Here is a 19,702-nt window from a genome sequence, read left to right as displayed (position 1 = left end):
AGAATGCAGATTGGGAGCAGACACAGGGTGTCCTAATTAAAATGACCTATAGAAACAAATCAGTATTGACAGCCTCATTTCTACACTGAATAATTCTAAGTTTGATTGAACGCGGAAAGCCAGAAAAATCATCACAAAACGAACACTGCCAGACAAACACGATAGGAGGTATACGTTTTTTGCTAAACATGTCAACAGCCCTGAGCGGCTACATGCCATCTTTAAGATGGGGAGTCAAACTCCTGATTTCACTGCCAGTGTGTATGAGGCCTTAACCGTTAGGCTGGCCATACATGTTTTAGACTTCTCCCACTGAGACCCACAGGACTGAATTCCCACATCCTCACTAAACTGTATGGATGGAGAGATCCATAATCTGGCTGGTTTAATCTGCAGCTGAACAGTTCCACCTCGGGTTGGAGTGCAGGTACTGTGTGGCCTAGAACATTTGTGACTGGCTTCTTCAAAAGTCTATGGGAAAATCTGTGTTTGTCGAGTAAGGTGGTGCCAACAGGTTTTCTAATTTCCCTTTCACGATTGGTAGTAAAGGTGAACACAGGCTTACTTTTTTTTATTTTTTCAAAGTTAACAGCCTTTAGAAAGTCAACCTTAATATGTGATAGGTAGGCTTTAAATACTACTGTAAGGGTCACCATACAGGTTACAATCTGATTGTACAATGTCATGTAAGGGCCTGTGCATTGAATACACACTAAATAGATAGTTTAAAGTAGGTCCTCATATTGCATAGTTTTAGTAAATTTAAAGGAGATTGTAATGCATACAACATATGTCATAACAGACATATGCAGGTACATTTTTAACTAGACATTGCAAAAGCCATGCTATCAAGGATAAAGGCTGTTTGCCAACTATACATCTAATTTATAATCGTATTGGGGTTTTGTCAAAAGTTTTTTTTAAAATGTTTACCCATGTCATGTGTGGCTCACCGAGGTCTCAGGTATACAACTTAGAGAAGTAAAGCCAAAGCTTGTTTTGGCTTTATTCCTGAGGAACATGGCCCCTCCACAGCCCAGTGCTCCAGTGAGCTTGAGAAGGCAGGGAGGAGGGGCAGAGCAGAGAGCGGTGACTGGCAGTCACCAGCTCTCTGCTTGGGGAGATCTGAGAACCGAGTGATCGGTGCTCTTTGATTGCTCCCTTATCCGTCCTAGAGCCAGTGAGGGGCCAATGCTGCATCCTCCTAGGCAAGTATTTTGCAAAAAAATAAATACCGGTAAATTAAAAAAAAAAAAAAAAACACTTCTCTTTTAAGCAGATTATGTAACTGGAGGGGAATGGAATTTTTTTAGTATTTCACATTTATTAGGTTTTGTTGAGAATCTTACATTGGTTGCACTGGTGGCAAACCAGGTGTATGCATCCATCCGTTCCAATCAACTTTGTCAAGAATGTCCACCTACATGAAGAGTAGTAAATAACCAGATTAAAAAAAAGACACACACATATAAAACACAAAAACAAACCACTAACGTTTGAGGTTACTGGAAATTAAAGATAAGATTGTGTTACCTTGTTTTTGAAATATGAATACAAGAAGTTCTTCCATTCATCTGTAGTTACACTCTTGTATGCATGCACCTGTATGTACGTTTTTAGGAAACCCAGGAACACCTCTAGAAAACAAACACAATTCTTCATGCTAGGCTATCTATAGTATATACTGTAGAATGATATTACACAAAAACGCCAGACAGATTACAGACCTTTAAACACTTCACCTCCAGACATGGCTAAAGATTTCTCCAGGTCATTCTCCACTGTGCCACCTCACTGCTATCAGAAGGCTGCAGTGAGACAGATCAGTGGTTTGAAACTTTGAATAAAGTGATGGCCAGCTTTATCGCCACAATAAAAGGCTGCTGATCGGAACAAATTGAAGGCACCTAGAGGTGGCTGTGCATTCCTGAAGCAGGTTTCAGTGGCCCCCTCTGCCTGAATGCCAGGCGTTTCTGATACGCAAAGCTTCCTTGTAGTGTCAGAACCTGTGCCACCCATTACGTTGATGTGATGTCTCACTGGCCAACAGAAACATGTGGATGCAGGGAGGGAATGGGCAAGCTTTGGCACTGCTAGGACAGCAGAACAGCTTGGATGCACTTTTAACCTGTCAGTAGGTGTTTTTGGTCTTCTTTTTTATTTCATTTTTTTATTAAATCTTTAACCCTTTCGCTGCCAGCAGGGAGGTTTTATACACACACATTGCAGCCACCGGGTCTGTGTGTATATCCGACAAGCAGACTCCTGCATGTCAGGTGGAAGCATTCCAGCAGCTGCGCTGCCACCCAATCGCTTCCACCTGTTCCCCCTATTAACGTGCCCTCCTCCCTGCCATGTATCCTGGGGCTCTGCTTGCCCATCTATAGCCCCAGGGCCAGCATGGTGGGTGCTTCCAGGTAGGGGGGGGGGAGGGAGCTGAGCGGACTCATGTCCGCTCTCCTCCTGCACTTGTTGCTAACCCAGAAAGTGATGTGTTTGATATTCCTTCTGTGTCCACCTGCCAGTACCCCTGGTTAAATTAAAGTTACATCCAACCACATAAAATCCTCCTCCCAAAACATTTTTGAGACCCCCCTCCCCCCACATATATGCAGGGTCTCCTACAGATTAAAACATCAATTGCGATATACAGGTTACATATTGGCATGCAAACTGGGGTGAGAGCAAACTGACCACCAGACCTCCTCTTTCACAAACTGATAAACTAGAAGGGGCTTGCCAATGGAAAATATACAGTACTGAAGTTTATCACCATTTCGCAGATGCACGCAAATTTAAGTTTTGACATGTTGGGTATCTATTTACTCTGTGCAACCTCGTCTTTTATATTTTCCTAGAAAGTGGGTCATGTAATGCGTTTGTGTGCCCTAAAATGAAATTTAAATGGATTTTTTACTGAAATGTTGCGTTTCCTAGACCTTTGTGGTAATATCGCGTTGAAAAGAAAAAAAAAAGAGAACTTCCAATATTTTATTCTCTAGGGTGCCTGCTTTCAATAAAATATATGTTTACGGGTTGTATGTAATCTTCAGGGCTAAAACTATTTTTGAAACGTGTGCAGGACGTGTGCAGAACCTTCAGGGCCCCCGTGCAAGAAACCATGAAGGGCCCACCCCTGACCCCACCCCCGGGGCGCTTGCCACTGATCTAGGGCCCTTTACTCCCATCCTTTATTGCAGTCCCACAGCAGGACCCCTTCCTGCATAGTCTCCAACCTTTCCAAAAAAAATTCAGGGACACCTTTTTTTGTGTTCAGCCCACCATTGTAGGCTGAGAATGTATCTTAATTAGGGGTGGGCCCTTTAAAATGCAGGTGGTTCTACAAAAACTATCTAATGACATACCCCTTTGCACATCTCTACAACCCCCAGAATGCCTTTATACCCCTCAGCATGTCTCTAAACCCCCTGCACATCTCTGTACCTCCCAATTAACCACTGTACCCCTTTTCACATTGTTGCACCTCCTACACACCCCTCTGCACCTCCTAGCATCCTCCGTACCCCCCCCCCAGCACACCTCTGCACCCCCCATATACCGCGTTCCTCTCCTGGAATATGCTTTATTAAGTTTGCTTCCATATGCCCAGCAAGCCTTTGTAACCCCCCCCCCCCCCACACACACACACACACACACACACACACACACCTCTGCACCTCCCAGCATCCTCTGTATTCCCTAGAAAACCTCAACACCCCCCCCACATCTATGTACTCTGCCGCACATCTCTGCACCCCTCACACCTCCGTACACACACACCTCTGTACCTTCCAGCATCCTCTGTATCAGTTCAGCACACCATTGTACACTGCAGAAAGCGACCTTGGCCCCCCCCACACCCTTTCACACAGGGCTGACAGGCAGACCCAAATTGGTCCGGCTACGTGAAAGAGGCCAAACACGTGTGTGCTCTGTACCCACTTGATGTGCACCTCCAAGCCCCCAGCACATCTCCATACCCCCCTCTTCCAATCATCCCCTGACTCCCCCCACACCCCACACACACACACACACACACACACTTCCCCAATACACACAACAGTGAACTTCCAGTAGATCATCCCATGGACCTCACTTGATCAGCAACTCTGTGGTGCCTGCAGCATCATCTCCCCCTGCACCTCTGGCTGACAGTTGACTAAGCATTAGGGGGGTTAACCGGCAGCCCTGTGGTGCCGGTGGGCTCTCCCTCCTTTTAGCAGTTCACTTACCCGTGTACAGAGGGGAGGGGCCTATGACCTGGGCAGGTATCAGCTTCACTCTTAAAGTGATTGTACAATCTCTTTTTTTCTCTTAGGCCTCATGCACACTGGGTGTTTTTACTGCTGTGGTTTTGGGTGTCAGACATTTTTTTCTGCAGCCAGTAAACTCCCCAGCATGTGTATCTCATGTGTCCATGCACACATAGGCTGTTATCAGGGGTGTTTTTGGCTGGAACCCCCCCCCCCCCCCAGAACTAGTGGGTTTTGAGAGGAGTTTTTCAGCTTGATAAAAGAAAAAAAAAAAAAGTTGAAAAACATGGCTATTTGGCGTTTATCAACATTTTTGAGCCATAACCTTTTGTGGGAGCAGAGCTTTGCTAAAAAAAAATGCTACAGCTGAAAAAGAAAAACGCTGAAAAATGCTACTGCAAAAAGCTGAAAAACTCCTTCTACAGCTTTCTACTGGCGTTTTGATAATATCCAGTGTGCATGAGGCCTTAAAATAACAAACATATTATACTTACCACCTCTGTGCAGTGGTTTTGCACAGAGCAGCCTAGATCCTCCTTTGCACAGAGCAGCCAAAGACAGTCTGTAACCAGCCAGAAGATACCTAAAGACTCACCTGATTTCCAGCAACTGAAAAAGAAGTCATCGTTGTCAATGGAGATCACAAACACACAGTAACCAGAGTTAAATAAGGTTTTTTTTTTTTTTTTTAAAGTTAAGTAACTTGAGTGTAATTGTAAGTGTACTGTTACAGACCATAGTTTCTGCTTATTTGCTAGGCAACTTGCTTGATATATCTGTCAGTCTTGTACTGTATTCCTAATATTATAGTTTTGTATGTACAGTATTTTTGTATAGTAAAAGCACATTTGTACACTGCAGAGGTCTGAGCTGCCTTGCTTTTACTGCACAGTAACTGTGCTAGATAGACGTAAGCAAAACACATAGCTATGTTGGAGACCAGACCATAGCAAAATCTCAAAAAAAAAAAATTTGCTTTGCCGAAGATCCACACACTACTCAACTTCAGAGTTATGATGCTTCCCTTGCACTGGAGCAGGAGTTAACATTTGTTTCTGCATCCAACTCTAGTTCCATTTCAAGCATACAACCACTTTAAGTGCACAAGCAGAGTGACTCACTTGTACACTGAAGACGATACCTGCCTGGGTAAGAGGCCCCTCCCCTCTCCACTGTACACAGGGAAGTGAACTGCTAGCCAGGGGGAGATACCACAGGCACATCAGAGCTGCGGATCGCTTATACGCCCCCCCCCCCGCCAATGGTTAGGGTACTGACAGCCAGAGGCACAGGAGCAGATGCCGGGACTTGGGTCACCCCTACAGTGGCAGAATGCCATGGCCCGGTTGTAAGTGCCACTGCTGCGACCCTGGTAGTCCTGCCACTACTGAAATGGCTAGATCATCTTTTTCTAAGATGTGTTTTGTCTTAGACACCCTTCTCTATTGCCAATAAAAACACCCACTTTATAAAAGTTAATTCTGTTTTTTTTTTTTTACAAGTACAAGCAGGTACCTAATATCTGCATTGTAGGATGTGAAACGGATAATTATTTGTGCAAAGGAAACCCCATCCACACCCAGGTATTTGCTGCATGCAAATCCTGACAGTCATTGGCACACCGGTACCATTTGCCTCTAAGAATAACTCAGTTGTCCCAAGAATCATACAACAGAAGACCGAACCCACACGATTCCACCAGAATTCAAAGTATAGAAAGCAAAGAAAGGTACAAACCTGGTCCTCCCAGAAGCTGTTCAAGATAGAATAGGAAAGCAAACCCTTTTTCATAAGGGACAGAGGAAAAGGCTGCATCCACATCCACCTCATGCAGATTAGGGACGAGATTTGTAAGAGGATTGCTGGCCCCAAAGGTGTTAATCTATTACCAACAAATAAAGATAGCATGAAACTATTACTGAAAAACAATTGTGATTCTAAGAAAGAAACAACATAGCATTACAAATTGTGGAACATTAGATTAGTTGACTAGAATTTCTTTTATTTTAATACCAGACAATGATGCTAAAGTAAACAAAACAAAAAAATTTGCACAGTATAGGCTTACATCTACCTCCAGCAACTTGTCAAATTGTAAAAACCATGAGGCTCAAACAGAAACTGTCTTTTTTATTTTTTATGGTTAAGACTTATGCGATAGTCAAAAGCAAGTATAATGGTTAATGTTTTACAAATCTTGTGTTAAAGTATAACTAAAGGCAAAACCTTTTTTTTTTTTTTTTATTGGGATAGAGTGGAGAGGGATTAAAACATCTGTCAGTTTTTATTGCTGTCTGTGCCCCCCATAAAGGCCCGTACACACGATAAGAAAATCTGTAGGGAAAATTCGTCCGACGACCGATATGTCGATTTTCGGATTGTTAGTATAGGGCTTTCGACAGCAGACTCCGACTTTTCGGCTGACAAAATCCTGGTGAGCAGGCTATATAATTTTTGTCGTCCGTCAAAACAACGTCCGATTTTCGTCTCATTAGTATAGATTTTGACGGAAAAAAATCTTAAGAGCAAGACTTGGCATGCTCAGAGACGAAAGAACACATACAAAACAATCCAGCACATGACATCACTTCTGAAGTAGAATTCTGTCGTACAGGAAAATTCATATGAAAATAACCTTTTCATTTTCCACATCAGACTAGCATGCCACAAAAAACGGACGACAGATCGTTCGATAATCTGATCGTGTGTACGGGGCTTTAGGGAGATTCATTTGTTCGGTTTACCATTATAATTGAAAGTGAAAAGTAAAAGCCCAGATTTTGTGTTGTCCCCAGAAAAGTAATAGAGGGGAAATCTTCCAATGGGGACACTAGTTCTGATGACCTGGGGGTCCCCAAATAATTCCCTTAACCACTTAAGCCCCGGAAGATTTTACCCCCTTCCTGACCAGGGCCTATTTTGCAATTCGGCACTGCGTGACTTTAACGGACAATTGCACGGTCGTGCGACACTGTACCTAAACAAATTTGACGTCCTTTTTTCCCACAAACAGAGCTTTCTTTTGGTGGTATTTGATCACCTGTGCGATTTTTTGATCATGCGCTATAAACAACAAAAAAAAAAAAGAGCGTAAATTTTGCAAAAATAACAATATTTTTCAAATTTTTTTATATGAAATTCCAAAAAAAAAAAAAAAAAAAAAATGTAAAAATCTAAATTTAACATTTAGGCCAATTTGTTTTATGCTACATATTTTTGGGAAAAAAAAAAAAAAAAAAAAAAAAAAAAAAAAAAAAAATCGCAAAAAGCGTATTTTAATTGGTTTGCGCAAAAGTTATTGCGTTTACTAACTAAGGGAAAGATTTTTGTCATTTTTTTTTTTTTTAAACGCGTAATGGCGGCGATCTGCGATTTTTTATTTTGCGCTACTGCGACATTGCGGCGGACAGATCGGACCCTTGACTGACATTTTTGACACTTTTGGGGTTACCAGTGACAATACTACAGTAATCAGTGCTATACATAAGCACTGTTACTGCAAAATGACACTGGCAGTGAAGGGGTTAACTTTTTTGGAGAGGGAGGGGTTAAAGTGTGTCCCTAGGGGCGTGATTCTAACTGTGATTGGCTGTGGCTTGAGGTGTAGGAACAGTGATCAATGGTCCTACATAGTAGAACCGTATGATCACTTTTCTTACACAGGGGAGAATGACAGGCGGCTTTGTTTACATTAGCCGCCTGCCTTTCTCCCGCTCTAACGGACGATGGTGAGTGACCGGCGGACATCGGGTCCGCCGGTCACTCGCGCGGGGGAGCGGGAGCGCGCATCCGGCGGCGCGCGCTCGCTCCCCAGAGCCTCACAGGCTAGTGACGTACCGATACGTCACTTTGCCTGCGAGGGGCTGACCGCCGCAGTATATGTACTTGCGGCGGTCAGCAAGTGGTTAATTTGCAGGGATTTTCTCTCACTTGCTTTTTGTCTATGGGACAGGAAGTGAAGGGAAATATCTGCAATGGGACAAAGATGGCAAAAAAAAAAAAAACATCTGGACAGGGGTTATAACCCATTGTTTACTTTTTAACATGAATGTTCACTTAGCTTAGAAAAAAATAAAATATGAAAAGTTGTGTGCAATCTGAATATCCAGTCACATGAAAGAGCAAAGTAAAACATGAAGACTAATGACTGGGTGATTGATGTAGACACAGCTTTACAAAAATAGCTGTGCATTGATTTAAGCCGGCCATAGGTGGAGCAATTTTCTTTCCTGGAACCTCGGGACAGTGTTGAAGTGGGAACCCCTCCTGCGGAGCCATTGTGTTCTTCCTGTGGGGGAAGCCATCCCCACCTGAAGAACACAGTGATTACTGCTAGCGGCTTTAATAGCCACTAGCAATAATCACATGAAAAAAATCTGACAGGCTGGTTGTACCTAAGTTGACTGATCGATCAATTTGGGTACAATCAGCTGTAGTACATTTTATGGGCATCTATACACACACATACATATATTATAATATGTGCATACATATAGTGTGTGATGGGTTCACATACTCAGGCATATGGGACAGGCCATTGACAAGTCTATTTAACACATCCAAAAGTAAGGAAGGTAAGGCCACATTGGTATTTGGGAATAGATATTTATCTAATTGGGCATTTCAAAGGGGACTTGTTGACCAGAACAGAGACTGACCAAACCAGGTTGACCTTAACATATCAAAAGGGGCAGATAATGACCCTGTGCTATGTTAATTTTAACCACTTGCCGACCGCCGCACGACTATATACTGCGGCAGTCAGCCTCCTACAGGCAAAGTGACGTAGGGGTACGTCGCTCGCCTGCGTGCCTGTAGGAGGCGAGATCGCCGCCATTACTAGTAGTAGTTAAGAAAAAAAAAAAAAAAACACAATAAAAAATGACATAAATCTTTCCCGTAGTTAGTAAACGCAATAACTTTTGTGCAAACCAATCAAAATACGCTTATTGAGATTTTTTTTTACAAAAATAGGTAGCAGAAAACAAATTGGCCTAAAATGTTAAAAAATTTAGATTTTTACATTTTTTTTTCTTGAGAATTTCATATAAAAAATGTGAAAAATATTGTATTTTTTTCAAAATTGTCTCTCTTTTTTTGTTTATAGCACGCAAAAAAAAAAAAAACGCACAGGTGATCAAATACCACCAAAAGAAAGCTCTGTTTGTGGGGAAAAAAGGGCGTCAATTTAATTTGGGTACAGCGTCGCACAACCGTGCAATTGTCCGTTAAAGTCACGCTGTGCCGAATTGCAAAATAGGGCCTGGTCTTTGAGCAGCCAAGCCTAATAAAACTGGCCAATCAAATTGCTTATCCTGGTCACCAATGAGGAAAAAAAAAAAAAAAAAGTACATTAGAAATGGGTTGTTTTGGCTAAGTTATGACAGGAGAAGCAGGGGTCTCTGAAGGTGAAAGAAATGTCCTGTTATCCATCTTGTATGTACCTCTGTTAACTTTTGTGAAGTCTCAATAAATGCATCTCTCTGGGAGAACTGGGTCGTGGAAGAGTAACTCGCATTATAGTAATAATTATTACTACCACTACTATTATAGGACTACATCAGCATGCCATATATGGTTCGAATCTCAGCCAGTACCTGCTGAACTGGCCAAGATTTGAACCATCTATGGCCAGCTTAACTGGACAGTTTATACTTCAATCAACTTAACAGGTCAGGCCTGACAGCCTAAACTCAGTGTAGTCTGTGTGACTAGAATTTTATCACATCAGGTATTTAACAAGAAGGCAGACTGCTTCTAGTGAAATCAAGAAAGAACCTAAAAATCTGTGCAGGTCCAGTAACATTTTACAGTAAGCATTTCAGTAAGCGTTCATTTCTTTATGGAAACCATTACAAAAGTTGCCTTTAATATGTTATGAGCTTATAATAAATACACACAGACTAGTGTCCCATTAATAAAGCCAGCAAAGTGTACTAATCCACAGTCACAAGAAGATTTCAGTTTAGTAATGTCAGGTCTAATGAAAGGTGTTCTGTTCAGGTGATGATCATTTGTACTAAATTATTAAAGACATGTAAAATTTCTACTGTACCGCATTTTGAAGTTCTTTCCAACCACCCAAGGCTTTAAACTGCCGAAACTGTTCCCCATAGAGAAGTCCATCAATCCTCCGCTCTAGATAGACAGTGTGGCCCTCATTTAACCTTGAAATAAAGCAAATACCCTTTAGAAGGCTACACAGATAAGTGCATTTGACCAAACTAACACTCATAAAAAAACAGATAATGAAGATTTAGTCTTCATCTTACATCAAAGTAAATGAAAGAATTGCCCATTTAGTCTGGGTTCATCTCCATGTTTTGCATTTGCACGGGCACAGCAGCCCATTCATTTCCTGTACCTGAGGGGAGAAAGTCCCCAACCCTATTCCCAAAACACACCCAAAGGCCAGTTGCACTGAACTGATTTTGTGCACTAAAAAGTGCACTGCATTATCTGGTGCGTGGGGATTCCATTAAGAATTAACGGGACTATCAGTTATCTGCTAAAGAGCAGCGAGTTTTGGCTGCAGATGCATGAAACATGCGATATACATGCATTCCTGCACCTGCAAATGTGTGAACCTAGACTTAAAGCGGACCAAAACCAATCAGAATTGGCTGTTTGTACAAACTAAAGCCCCGTAAACACGGGCTGAATGCTGGCCAACATCGGCCAGTTAAAAAAAAACACAACAGCTAACATTTGGCCTGTGTGCATGGCACCCTGTCCGAAAGCAACCAGCTGTTTGGCCAGTTGCCATCGAACGAGCATGCCGGATAACCAGCATCGACCAGCTCCCGATCAGCACTCTCAGTCAATGGCGGAGAGCACTGATCAGGGTGTTCTGGCGGAACACAATAGCTCAGCGGGGGGAGATCGCTGTACTAACGTCAGATCATTAGTACAGCAGCTTCAACTGAAGCGGACAGGTTTTTCTCCATTCAACCTGCTGGGTTGAACAGGAAAAAAACAAAATCGTGTGTACTAGGGATAGACCGATCAGGTTTTTTCAGGGACGATACCGATATTTTGGTCATAACATATCGGTGTTGGCCGACATGGACTGATATTTTGTACATTTAAAGTTTTAAAACAAAGACAATTTTTGACACAAATCTGGTACTGAACATGCTAATTTTTGTTTAACCCCGCTAGCGGTAAACCCGAGCGTGACTCGGGGTAGGAATTTTCTGCTATTATCGGTATCCCCGAGTCACGCTCGGGGTGAATGGCAGAGCTATGCAGACAGCGCAGCGGAGCGTCTCTTACCTTATCCTGGCGATCCAGCGATGAGTTCTCATTGCTGTGACCGCCAGCCAAGATCTCCGCCGCTCGTCTGTCGGTAGGAGGGCTTCCTAGTTCCGTTCCCTGCAGCAGCAATGCTGCATGGGAGCGGAACTAGGGAGGGAAATTAAAAAAAAAAAAAAAAACGTTGCACAAAACACATTATATATATATATATATATATATATATATATATATATATATATATATATATATATATATATATATATATAAATAAATAAAACGCATGAATTATAATCGAATCAATAATATAATTTTATTATATATATTATATAATAAAATTATATTATTGATTTGATTAGAATTCACGCGTTTGTGTTTCAAATTTATCACATCTGGGATGTCTACTAGACTCTTGTTTTCGTCAGGTTTAAGTCAGTAATTACTAAGAATTGTAGGCCTATAATACATAACGCCAAATTTCCATGAAAACAATTGTACCGCTTTTGGTACAGAATTCCTGACAGAATCATACCGCCAGGGAGGTTAATAATTAATGGCTGGCTTGCTGGCACCCTGTGGTGGGTGGCTGGCTGGCACCCTGTGGTGGGAGCTGGCACAGGGGCTGTGGGTGGCTGGCTGGCACAGGGCCTCTGGCTGGTACAGGGCATGTGGGCGGCTGGCTGTCTGGCACCTTGTGGTGGGTGGCTGGCACAGGGGCTGTGGGTGGCTGGCACAGTGCCTGTGGGTGGCTGCCTGGCTCGCTGGTACAGTGCCTGTGGCTGGCTGGTACAGGGCATGTGGATGTGGGTGGCTGGCTGGCCCCGGGCTACTGTGGGTGGGTGTATGGCTGTGATACACTCCCGGGAGACTAGTCCTGACTATCGGTAATATCGACCAGTTCTGGGGCGATACCGATATATCGGGGCAAGTGCATATCGGCCACCGATAAATCTATCCCTAGTGTATACCAGGCTTAAGGTTGAGGTAAGACTTTATGTAACCAGTGGTCATTCACCTCATTACTGCTCCCTAACAAATTATTATTACTATACTAGCAATTCTCACACACCACACCTCTCCCCCTCCATTCCCAGATACTAATGAAAAAATCCTTCCTACTCACAATAGAGATAGAAGCAGCTTATCTGTGACCTGCCTTACACAACTGACACTCTTCAAAAAGAAATGCCCAACATTATTTGACCATAAATGTTATAGCAAATTCTAGCTTTCTAAAAGTAAAACAAACCTGACACTAATGAGGGAACATCTTTTATACGGATCATCATCTCAATAAAATCTCTCAACCCAAAAGCTAATGGAATCTCAGGAAGACGTTTATGAGAACTGTTACACAAAATAATGGTGAGCACTGAACCCAAAGCCACTGAAACTGTTTGGGTGGCTAGAGTTCTATTTGTATAAATCACTCATGTACCTGTGCTCCAATTCCAACCTGTGGATCTATGGGTCCTACAACGTAAAAAGAACATTTGCACAGCCTTCTTTCCCATCTGAAATCTCTCACTCGTTATAAAAGCCAGCCTTTTAAGGAGATTAGTGAATAAAAGCATTGTACATACCAGAAGTTTTCCCAGGTTCTGTTTGTAACCAAGTTTCCTGTCCAGCTGTGTGAAATTTCATGTGCTATGACCTACAAAATTAGAAAAAGGTGATCTAATAATATACTCTGGAACAGACATATACTGGACACTGCTTGAAATCTGCACGTGCTGAGAAATGTTCCTACATCAAATGTTCAACAGGAAAAAGCATTTTATGGGGCCGGTTCCATACAAAAACCAGTCTGATGAGGCTGCCCCAGGCAACATTCGTGTACAAACTCAGTGACTGAGCGCCTGCGGTATGATACTCTGGTATAATAACCACCCGATAATACATACTGTATGCATTTCCCAACTTACTACCACGTGAGCGTTGTCCAATTTACTAAATGTCTACAAATTTATTTTATTTTAGCTTTACAAGCTGCTTTTTTTTTTTTACATTTTTCTTCACATTTAAACTCCAGGCAAACCACTGAATAACACATACCCTGTATTTGAGAGATGCTTTACCTGCCAAAGGATTTGTATTTCTGACCATTCAGTCCTGAGGTTTACCTCTGCTTCACAATGCAACTCTGTCTAGCAGAGAATGGAATTTATCCTTGTTCTGCTGCAGCTCCACTTTCACTTACAGGTACCCTCCCTACCCCCACTCTGACAGGACAGTGAAAAAAGCAGCACACCGATAAGCATCTCTATTACCCTGCAGTCTTTACCGGCAGTGTGCTCCTTACCCTGCAACACACCAGATTGATTCCTTGTGCCAATTCTTCTCATTCTCTAAGATATTTGCTGTAAAGTAGACTGCACAAGGCCAGTGTCAGGTGAAATTCAGGTATTACCAATCTTGGGAAAAAAAACACACACACACACACACACACACACACACACACACACACTATAATTATGTTATAATGATTTGCCTTGTAAACAGTATCTGCCAGGAGTTTAGCTCCAAGTGTGGTAATCATTAAAAAGTGGAACTCATGGGGGAGCTGGACCCCACAACCAGCCTTGTTTAGGTTCGTTTCAGACCTTGTCGGCGGTAACACTGCCCTCCCCCCCTCTCGTTGATGCTGAGGGGGGGAGGGGCGGGGTGGGAGTCTCTTCTCCTGGCCCCTTTCCTCCTCTTCTTTTCTCTCTGATTCTCTTTTTCGTTCCTTTTTCTAACCTTGTCTTCCCTTGGCGTCCAGGTCCCTCGGTACCTACTAGAATAGCTAGTTTCCCTCCGGGTCTATGGTCCACAGGGGGGTCCTCCCCCGGTCTGTTTCGAAGAGTGCAACCTGTCGAGCTACAATGACGAGACAAGCTCCAGTCCCATTTAAAATTTTGACACACAATGTGCAAGGTCTCAATGCACCGGTAAAACGCACAAAGGCTTTTCAGTTTTACTCAAAACAGGGTTTTGATGTTCTCCTGTTGCAGGAGACCCATTTTGCCCACTCCTCATCCCCTAAATATCTTAGCCCTAAGTATCCCACCTGCTATTTCTCCAACAGCACCGATAAAAAGAAGGGAGTCGCTATCTGTTTTGCGAAAAAGGTCTCGTTTACACCCAGGACTGTGATCCGAGATAAGGAAGGTAGATATGTCATGGTGCACGGCAGGATCAATGAACATGAGGTTACCCTCGTTTCCTATTACGCCCCCAACGTGGGCCAACTAGATTTCTTCCGACAAATGCTTCAGGTGATCCTGCCGCATGCAACAGGCCATGTCATCTTCGGGGGTGACAGTAATCTCCCCTTGGATCAGATCTTGGACAAGTCGTCCTCCCTCCGCTCGTCCCTTAAGCACGTCCCCAAACAGGGGGTGAAGTTGGCACGCTTGCTGCACTCCTTTGACTTAGTTGACGTTTGGCGCAATGACCACCCCACCACTAGAGACTTTACCCACTATTCGCATGCTCATAAAACCTATGCCCGTATTGACCATTTGCTTACCCTGTCTCCCCTCCTACCGTTTATTTTAAAGTCCCAGATTTTAGTGACTCCATGGTCGGATCACTCGCCGGTGGCGATGACAGTATCTGACCTTTGGACAAAGCCGAAGCCCGCTCCCTGGAGACTTAACGCCTCCCTGCTTAATGACCCGTCGATTTTCAGAGAGGTAGAAAACGCTATATCCCAATACTTCCTGGATAATACCACTGAGGATACTTCACCGGCGGTTAGATGGGCAGCCCATAAGGCTACCATAAGAGGTAAGCTTATTCAGATAGCCTCCAGGAACAAAAGGGAACGTGCTCAGGACATTCTTAAGCAGGAGACGGACCTTCGGGACCTACTAAGGGAACAAAAACGTTGCCCGGACATTGATATCCGCCACAAAATTGACTCTGCTAGACTGATGCTTAACCTGAGCTTGACCACGCGCGCGGAGAAGTCCCTCCGGTGGTCGAAAAACCGATACTATACTCTAGGAGACAAGCCGCATACCCTGCTGGCTCGTAAATTGAACCCCAGACCTTTTACCCCGGCACTCCCAAAACTGAGACTTCGCAATGGCCATAGGACCCAGGACCCCCAACTGATTGTGAATGAATTCTACCATTTCTACGCTAAATTATACTCCTCGCCAACCCCTCTCCAGCGTCCCCAGTTTGACGTTTTCTTTCGCGACCTTCCCCTTCCGCGACTATCGGCTGACCACAGTGACACCATGGATAGAGACTTTACTGAACCTGAAGTATTGATGGCTATTAAGCACATCAATCCCTCTAAGGCCCCAGGCCCTGATGGCTTCTCGGGTCATTATTATAAAAAATATGGAGACATCCTTGCCCCTCACCTCTGCTCCTACTTTAATGCGATCAGGCGTGGCTCCCCTATCCCTCGCTACGAAAATAATGCCTTCATCAATGTAATCCCCAAGCCTGGGAAGGACCATGGTGACTGCTTGAACTATCGCCCGATTTCCCTTATAAATTTGGACCTAAAAATCATGACCAAAATACTGGCCACACGACTGAATTCCTTCCTAGCCCAGTATATTCATCCCGACCAGGTGGGCTTCGTCCCTACTAGACAGGCATCGGATCAGACCCGTCGAGCTATCAATATTATTTCGGCACTTCAGTCGAACTGGGATGGGGGGGGAAGGCGGAAGGGCATGCTGCTGTCTCTCGATCTCCATAAAGCCTTCGATTCGCTATCCTGGGAATACCTTTGGCTCACGCTTGAGCGCTTTGGCTTCGGCCCCTCCTTTATCAGGTTGCTGCGAACTTTGTATAGCGAACCAGTGGCGAAGTTGTCAATCAAAGGCTATGCCTCGGAATATTTGGAGATCCGCAGGGGCACGCGTCAGGGCTGCCCCCTGTCTCCTCTCCTATTCATCCTTGCCCTGGAACCCTTAGCAATCAAGCTACGGCTGCATGATGGCATTCAGGGCATCCCCTGCGGTGATGTGGTGCATAAATGCACCCTCTTCGCTGATGACATTCTCATGTACCTATCGACCCCACTGGTCTCCATTCCCAATCTGCTTAAGGTGCTGGGGTCCTTTACGACGATCTCTGGACTGAAGGTTAACCATACCAAATCTCGAGCGCTGAATCTTACTCTTGATGATTCCACGGTGACTGCTCTCGCGTCTAATTTTCCTTTCAAATGGCAGGTGGGATCCTTACCATATCTGGGCATTCATTTGACTTCGTCAATTGCCACTCTTTATGCATGCAATTACCCCCCCCTATACAAAACTTTGACGACGGACCTCTCGAGATGGGCAACTAAACCCCCGTCGTGGTTCGGCAGGTTGCACTCTATAAAGATGAACATATTACCACGTTTGCTATACTTGTTCCGTACCTTGGCAATTGCTGTTAATTTGGTAGACCTAAAAACCTTCCAGAATACGCTTGTGAAATATATTTGGGGTGATAAGAAGCCCAGAGTGAATAGACGCACCCTATTTGCACCCAAACTGAGGGGGGGTTTGGGGGTCCCTAACCTCCTTACTTACTACCATGCTGCCCAACTCGCCCACTTGGTTAGATTTCACTCTAAAGAACCCCGTCCTATCTGGATGCAGCTTGAGGCCTACCATGTCCCTAATACACCGATTGAACACCTGATGTGGCTACAGCCTAAGGAACGCCCAGCAATTTTGTGTCCTACTTTGTCCCTGTCATTAGATGTCTGGAACAGATTGACGAAACGTCACGGCTTCAGGTCCCCCCATGCCCCTATGGCGCCTCTATTGGGTAATCCTCGATTTCCTCCGGGCCTCTGTCCCCAAGCATTTACATGGTGGACCAACAAAGCTCTTCTCCGCCTAGCTGACCTACTGGACAGCAGAGGGGTTCTCTCCAAAACTGTGCTAAGGGACAAGTATTCTCTGCCAGAGAGCGAGATTTTCCGCTATACCCAGATCCTTCACTATGCCTCTTCCCTGAAGAGCCTCTGCCACTTGACTACCTCTACCCCCATGGAGTATCTTTGTAACAACATAGACAAGCAGAAGGGTTATATTTCCACGATATATACTATGGTACTCGATGACGACACCAAATTGCCTTATATGACCCGGTGGGAAGCGGATCTGGGTGAGGAACTAGATAGGGCGGAGTGGAACAAGCTGGCACTCATGAACTGTAAGTCTCTGATAAATACCTCTCTAATAGAGGCGAATTATAAAGTATTTCTCAGATGGTATATGGTCCCGGTTCGGCTGGCAGCAGCAGTCCGGGGAGCATCTCCTTTATGTTTTAGGGGCTGTGGCCAGGCGGGCACGGTCTTCCATATTTGGTGGACCTGCCCTAAGGTCCGCCGGTTCTGGATACGAGTATACAACTTTATTTACTCGCTCACGGGTGTCAGCTTGGTCAAATCCCCTATGCAGGCATTGTTAGGCAAGCCGATAGAACACACCCCTAAATTTACGAAGAGGTTGGTCACCTTTATATTCACGGCGGCCAAGATCGCCATAGCTCGTTCATGGCGGTCCCCGGTGATATTGTTTGAGTTGCTTAAAGCAAAACTGACATGGATTATGGTGAATGAGCGCATGGTGGCCATCCTCCAAGATAAGCTACCCCTATTTGAAAAGATATGGGATCCCTGGATCAGATATCTGGCGGGACCTCGATGATTTACAGATGTTCCCTGAAAGGCTCACAATTGGGGGACAATCGTGACAACAGCACTCCCCCGTATCCGACCTGGACGCCAATCAATCCTTCCCCCTACCTTTCCTCTTCATTTTCTTTTCCACCTTTCTCTGTTTCCTTCTCTTTCCTAAGTTGTTTTTTTTTTTTTTTTTTTGTTTGTGTTCCCTCTTTCCCTATGGGGTTCGGACACCTGACGGAGTTAACCCCCCGGGGACTTCTTTGGGGTTTTTTTTTTTTTTTTTTTTCCCGCACACCGCTTCCTGTGGCACCGCTGTTCCCGATGGTGGGGCGGTGGGTTGGGGCCCGGGTGTTCGCCTCTCCCCTGCCTTGGCGCAGTGTGTTCCCTTTATGGGGCGCTGGGGGGGGGGGGGGTGGCCCTGGGCCTGCCTTGGGCCGCCTCGGTGCGGGGCATGGTGGGTGGCGGGTTGCGGGTGTGGGCTATGTTTTTTTTTATTGTGGGTTCCCCGAGGGGCTGCGTCCCCGAATCCCTTACCCATGCTGTAATGTTGCACTTTTTGACAGTCAATTACCTGTTGCCTTCTGTTATGATATTGACTTGCACTTGAAACCTAATAAAAACCTATTGAATACTAAAAGTGGAACTCAAGTCTTTTTCTAAATTTGTACCTACAAGTAGAAGGCTTACCTGTAGGCAGGGGAGGACTGGGCCAAGGGGCAATTGCCCTCTGGGCTGCTCTGATGTCTTGTAAAAAGGCTGCACTGCTTCTGCCACAGACTTGCCTAAAGGATTCCTGGTGAAGAAAAGTAAAAAGTCCCTTCCGCTGACCTACTTGTGGATTGAAGGACAAGGACAGAGTGCAGGCCTCCTCCCCCCCCCCCCCCCCCTCAGCATGGATGGTGTAAATTGTGTCTGAGCAGAGGCAGGTTCCATGCCCCTCTGAAGCCCCAACCGAGCTGTCCCAGCTCCCCCCAACCGCCCCCCTGCTGGCCAGGTTAGGAACCCAGTTTTGGCCTATGAGTAATGAGTAGATGGTACCTGGAGCAGAGCCTCAGCCTGGAATGGGGGTCAGGAGGAATCAGGAAAGAGGGGGGAGGGGGAGTGGGACCGAGTCACTGCACCATGGGCTTCTGGTTTGTACTCCCCCCCCCCCCCCCCCCCCGGGCCAAAACTTGCCAGTCAGTCCCTGGCCTGTAGATACAGTGAATATCTCCTAAACTTGCACTGTTTAGGCGAGATTCACACTGCATGCAGCCAGCGACTTCATCGGCGCATGCACTCCGAAGGGATGGCATATCTGCGTCATTACTTCAGAGCTCAGTGGTGTGGCTGTGACACTAATGGAAGCCCTGTCAGCAGTGACAATTGCGTCTGCAGGTAAAGTGATGGCAAGTGTTTTCTGGGACAAAACGTGGCGTTATTAATATGGATTTTCTCCCTTGTGGTGCCACTATCAACAGTGAAAATTACAGCTGTGCTCTGTCTGATTAATGTGCATACACATCTGAGAAAATAAAACGGCCTAGGTTTGATCGCTAAGGGTGTCTCATTTCTTCAG

The 19,702-nt window shown here is 44.8% G+C and overlaps 1 protein-coding gene across 1 annotated transcript in view; it reads right to left on the bottom strand.

The window, feature by feature from the left end:
• LTA4H (leukotriene A4 hydrolase) overlaps nucleotides 1-19,702 on the bottom strand; it is a 126,140-nt gene that overhangs the window by 22,535 nt on the left and 83,903 nt on the right. Inside the window, exons 10-14 of the mRNA XM_082255438.1 lie at nucleotides 13,091-13,161; nucleotides 10,309-10,420; nucleotides 5,991-6,135; nucleotides 1,534-1,637; nucleotides 1,350-1,420 (exon numbers count right to left, since the gene is read on the bottom strand). Coding sequence (XP_082111564.1) covers nucleotides 1,350-1,420; nucleotides 1,534-1,637; nucleotides 5,991-6,135; nucleotides 10,309-10,420; nucleotides 13,091-13,161 — 503 coding nt within the window. The remainder of the gene's footprint in view (nucleotides 1-1,349; nucleotides 1,421-1,533; nucleotides 1,638-5,990; nucleotides 6,136-10,308; nucleotides 10,421-13,090; nucleotides 13,162-19,702) is intronic.

The sequence above is a fragment of the Pelophylax lessonae genome, assembly GCF_965119305.1.
Source record: "Pelophylax lessonae genome assembly, chromosome: 4".
In the NCBI taxonomy this organism is placed as follows: Eukaryota; Metazoa; Chordata; class Amphibia; order Anura; family Ranidae; genus Pelophylax; species Pelophylax lessonae.
Note: the sequence above shows the minus strand (reverse complement) of the source record. Positions and strands in the feature narration are given on the sequence as shown.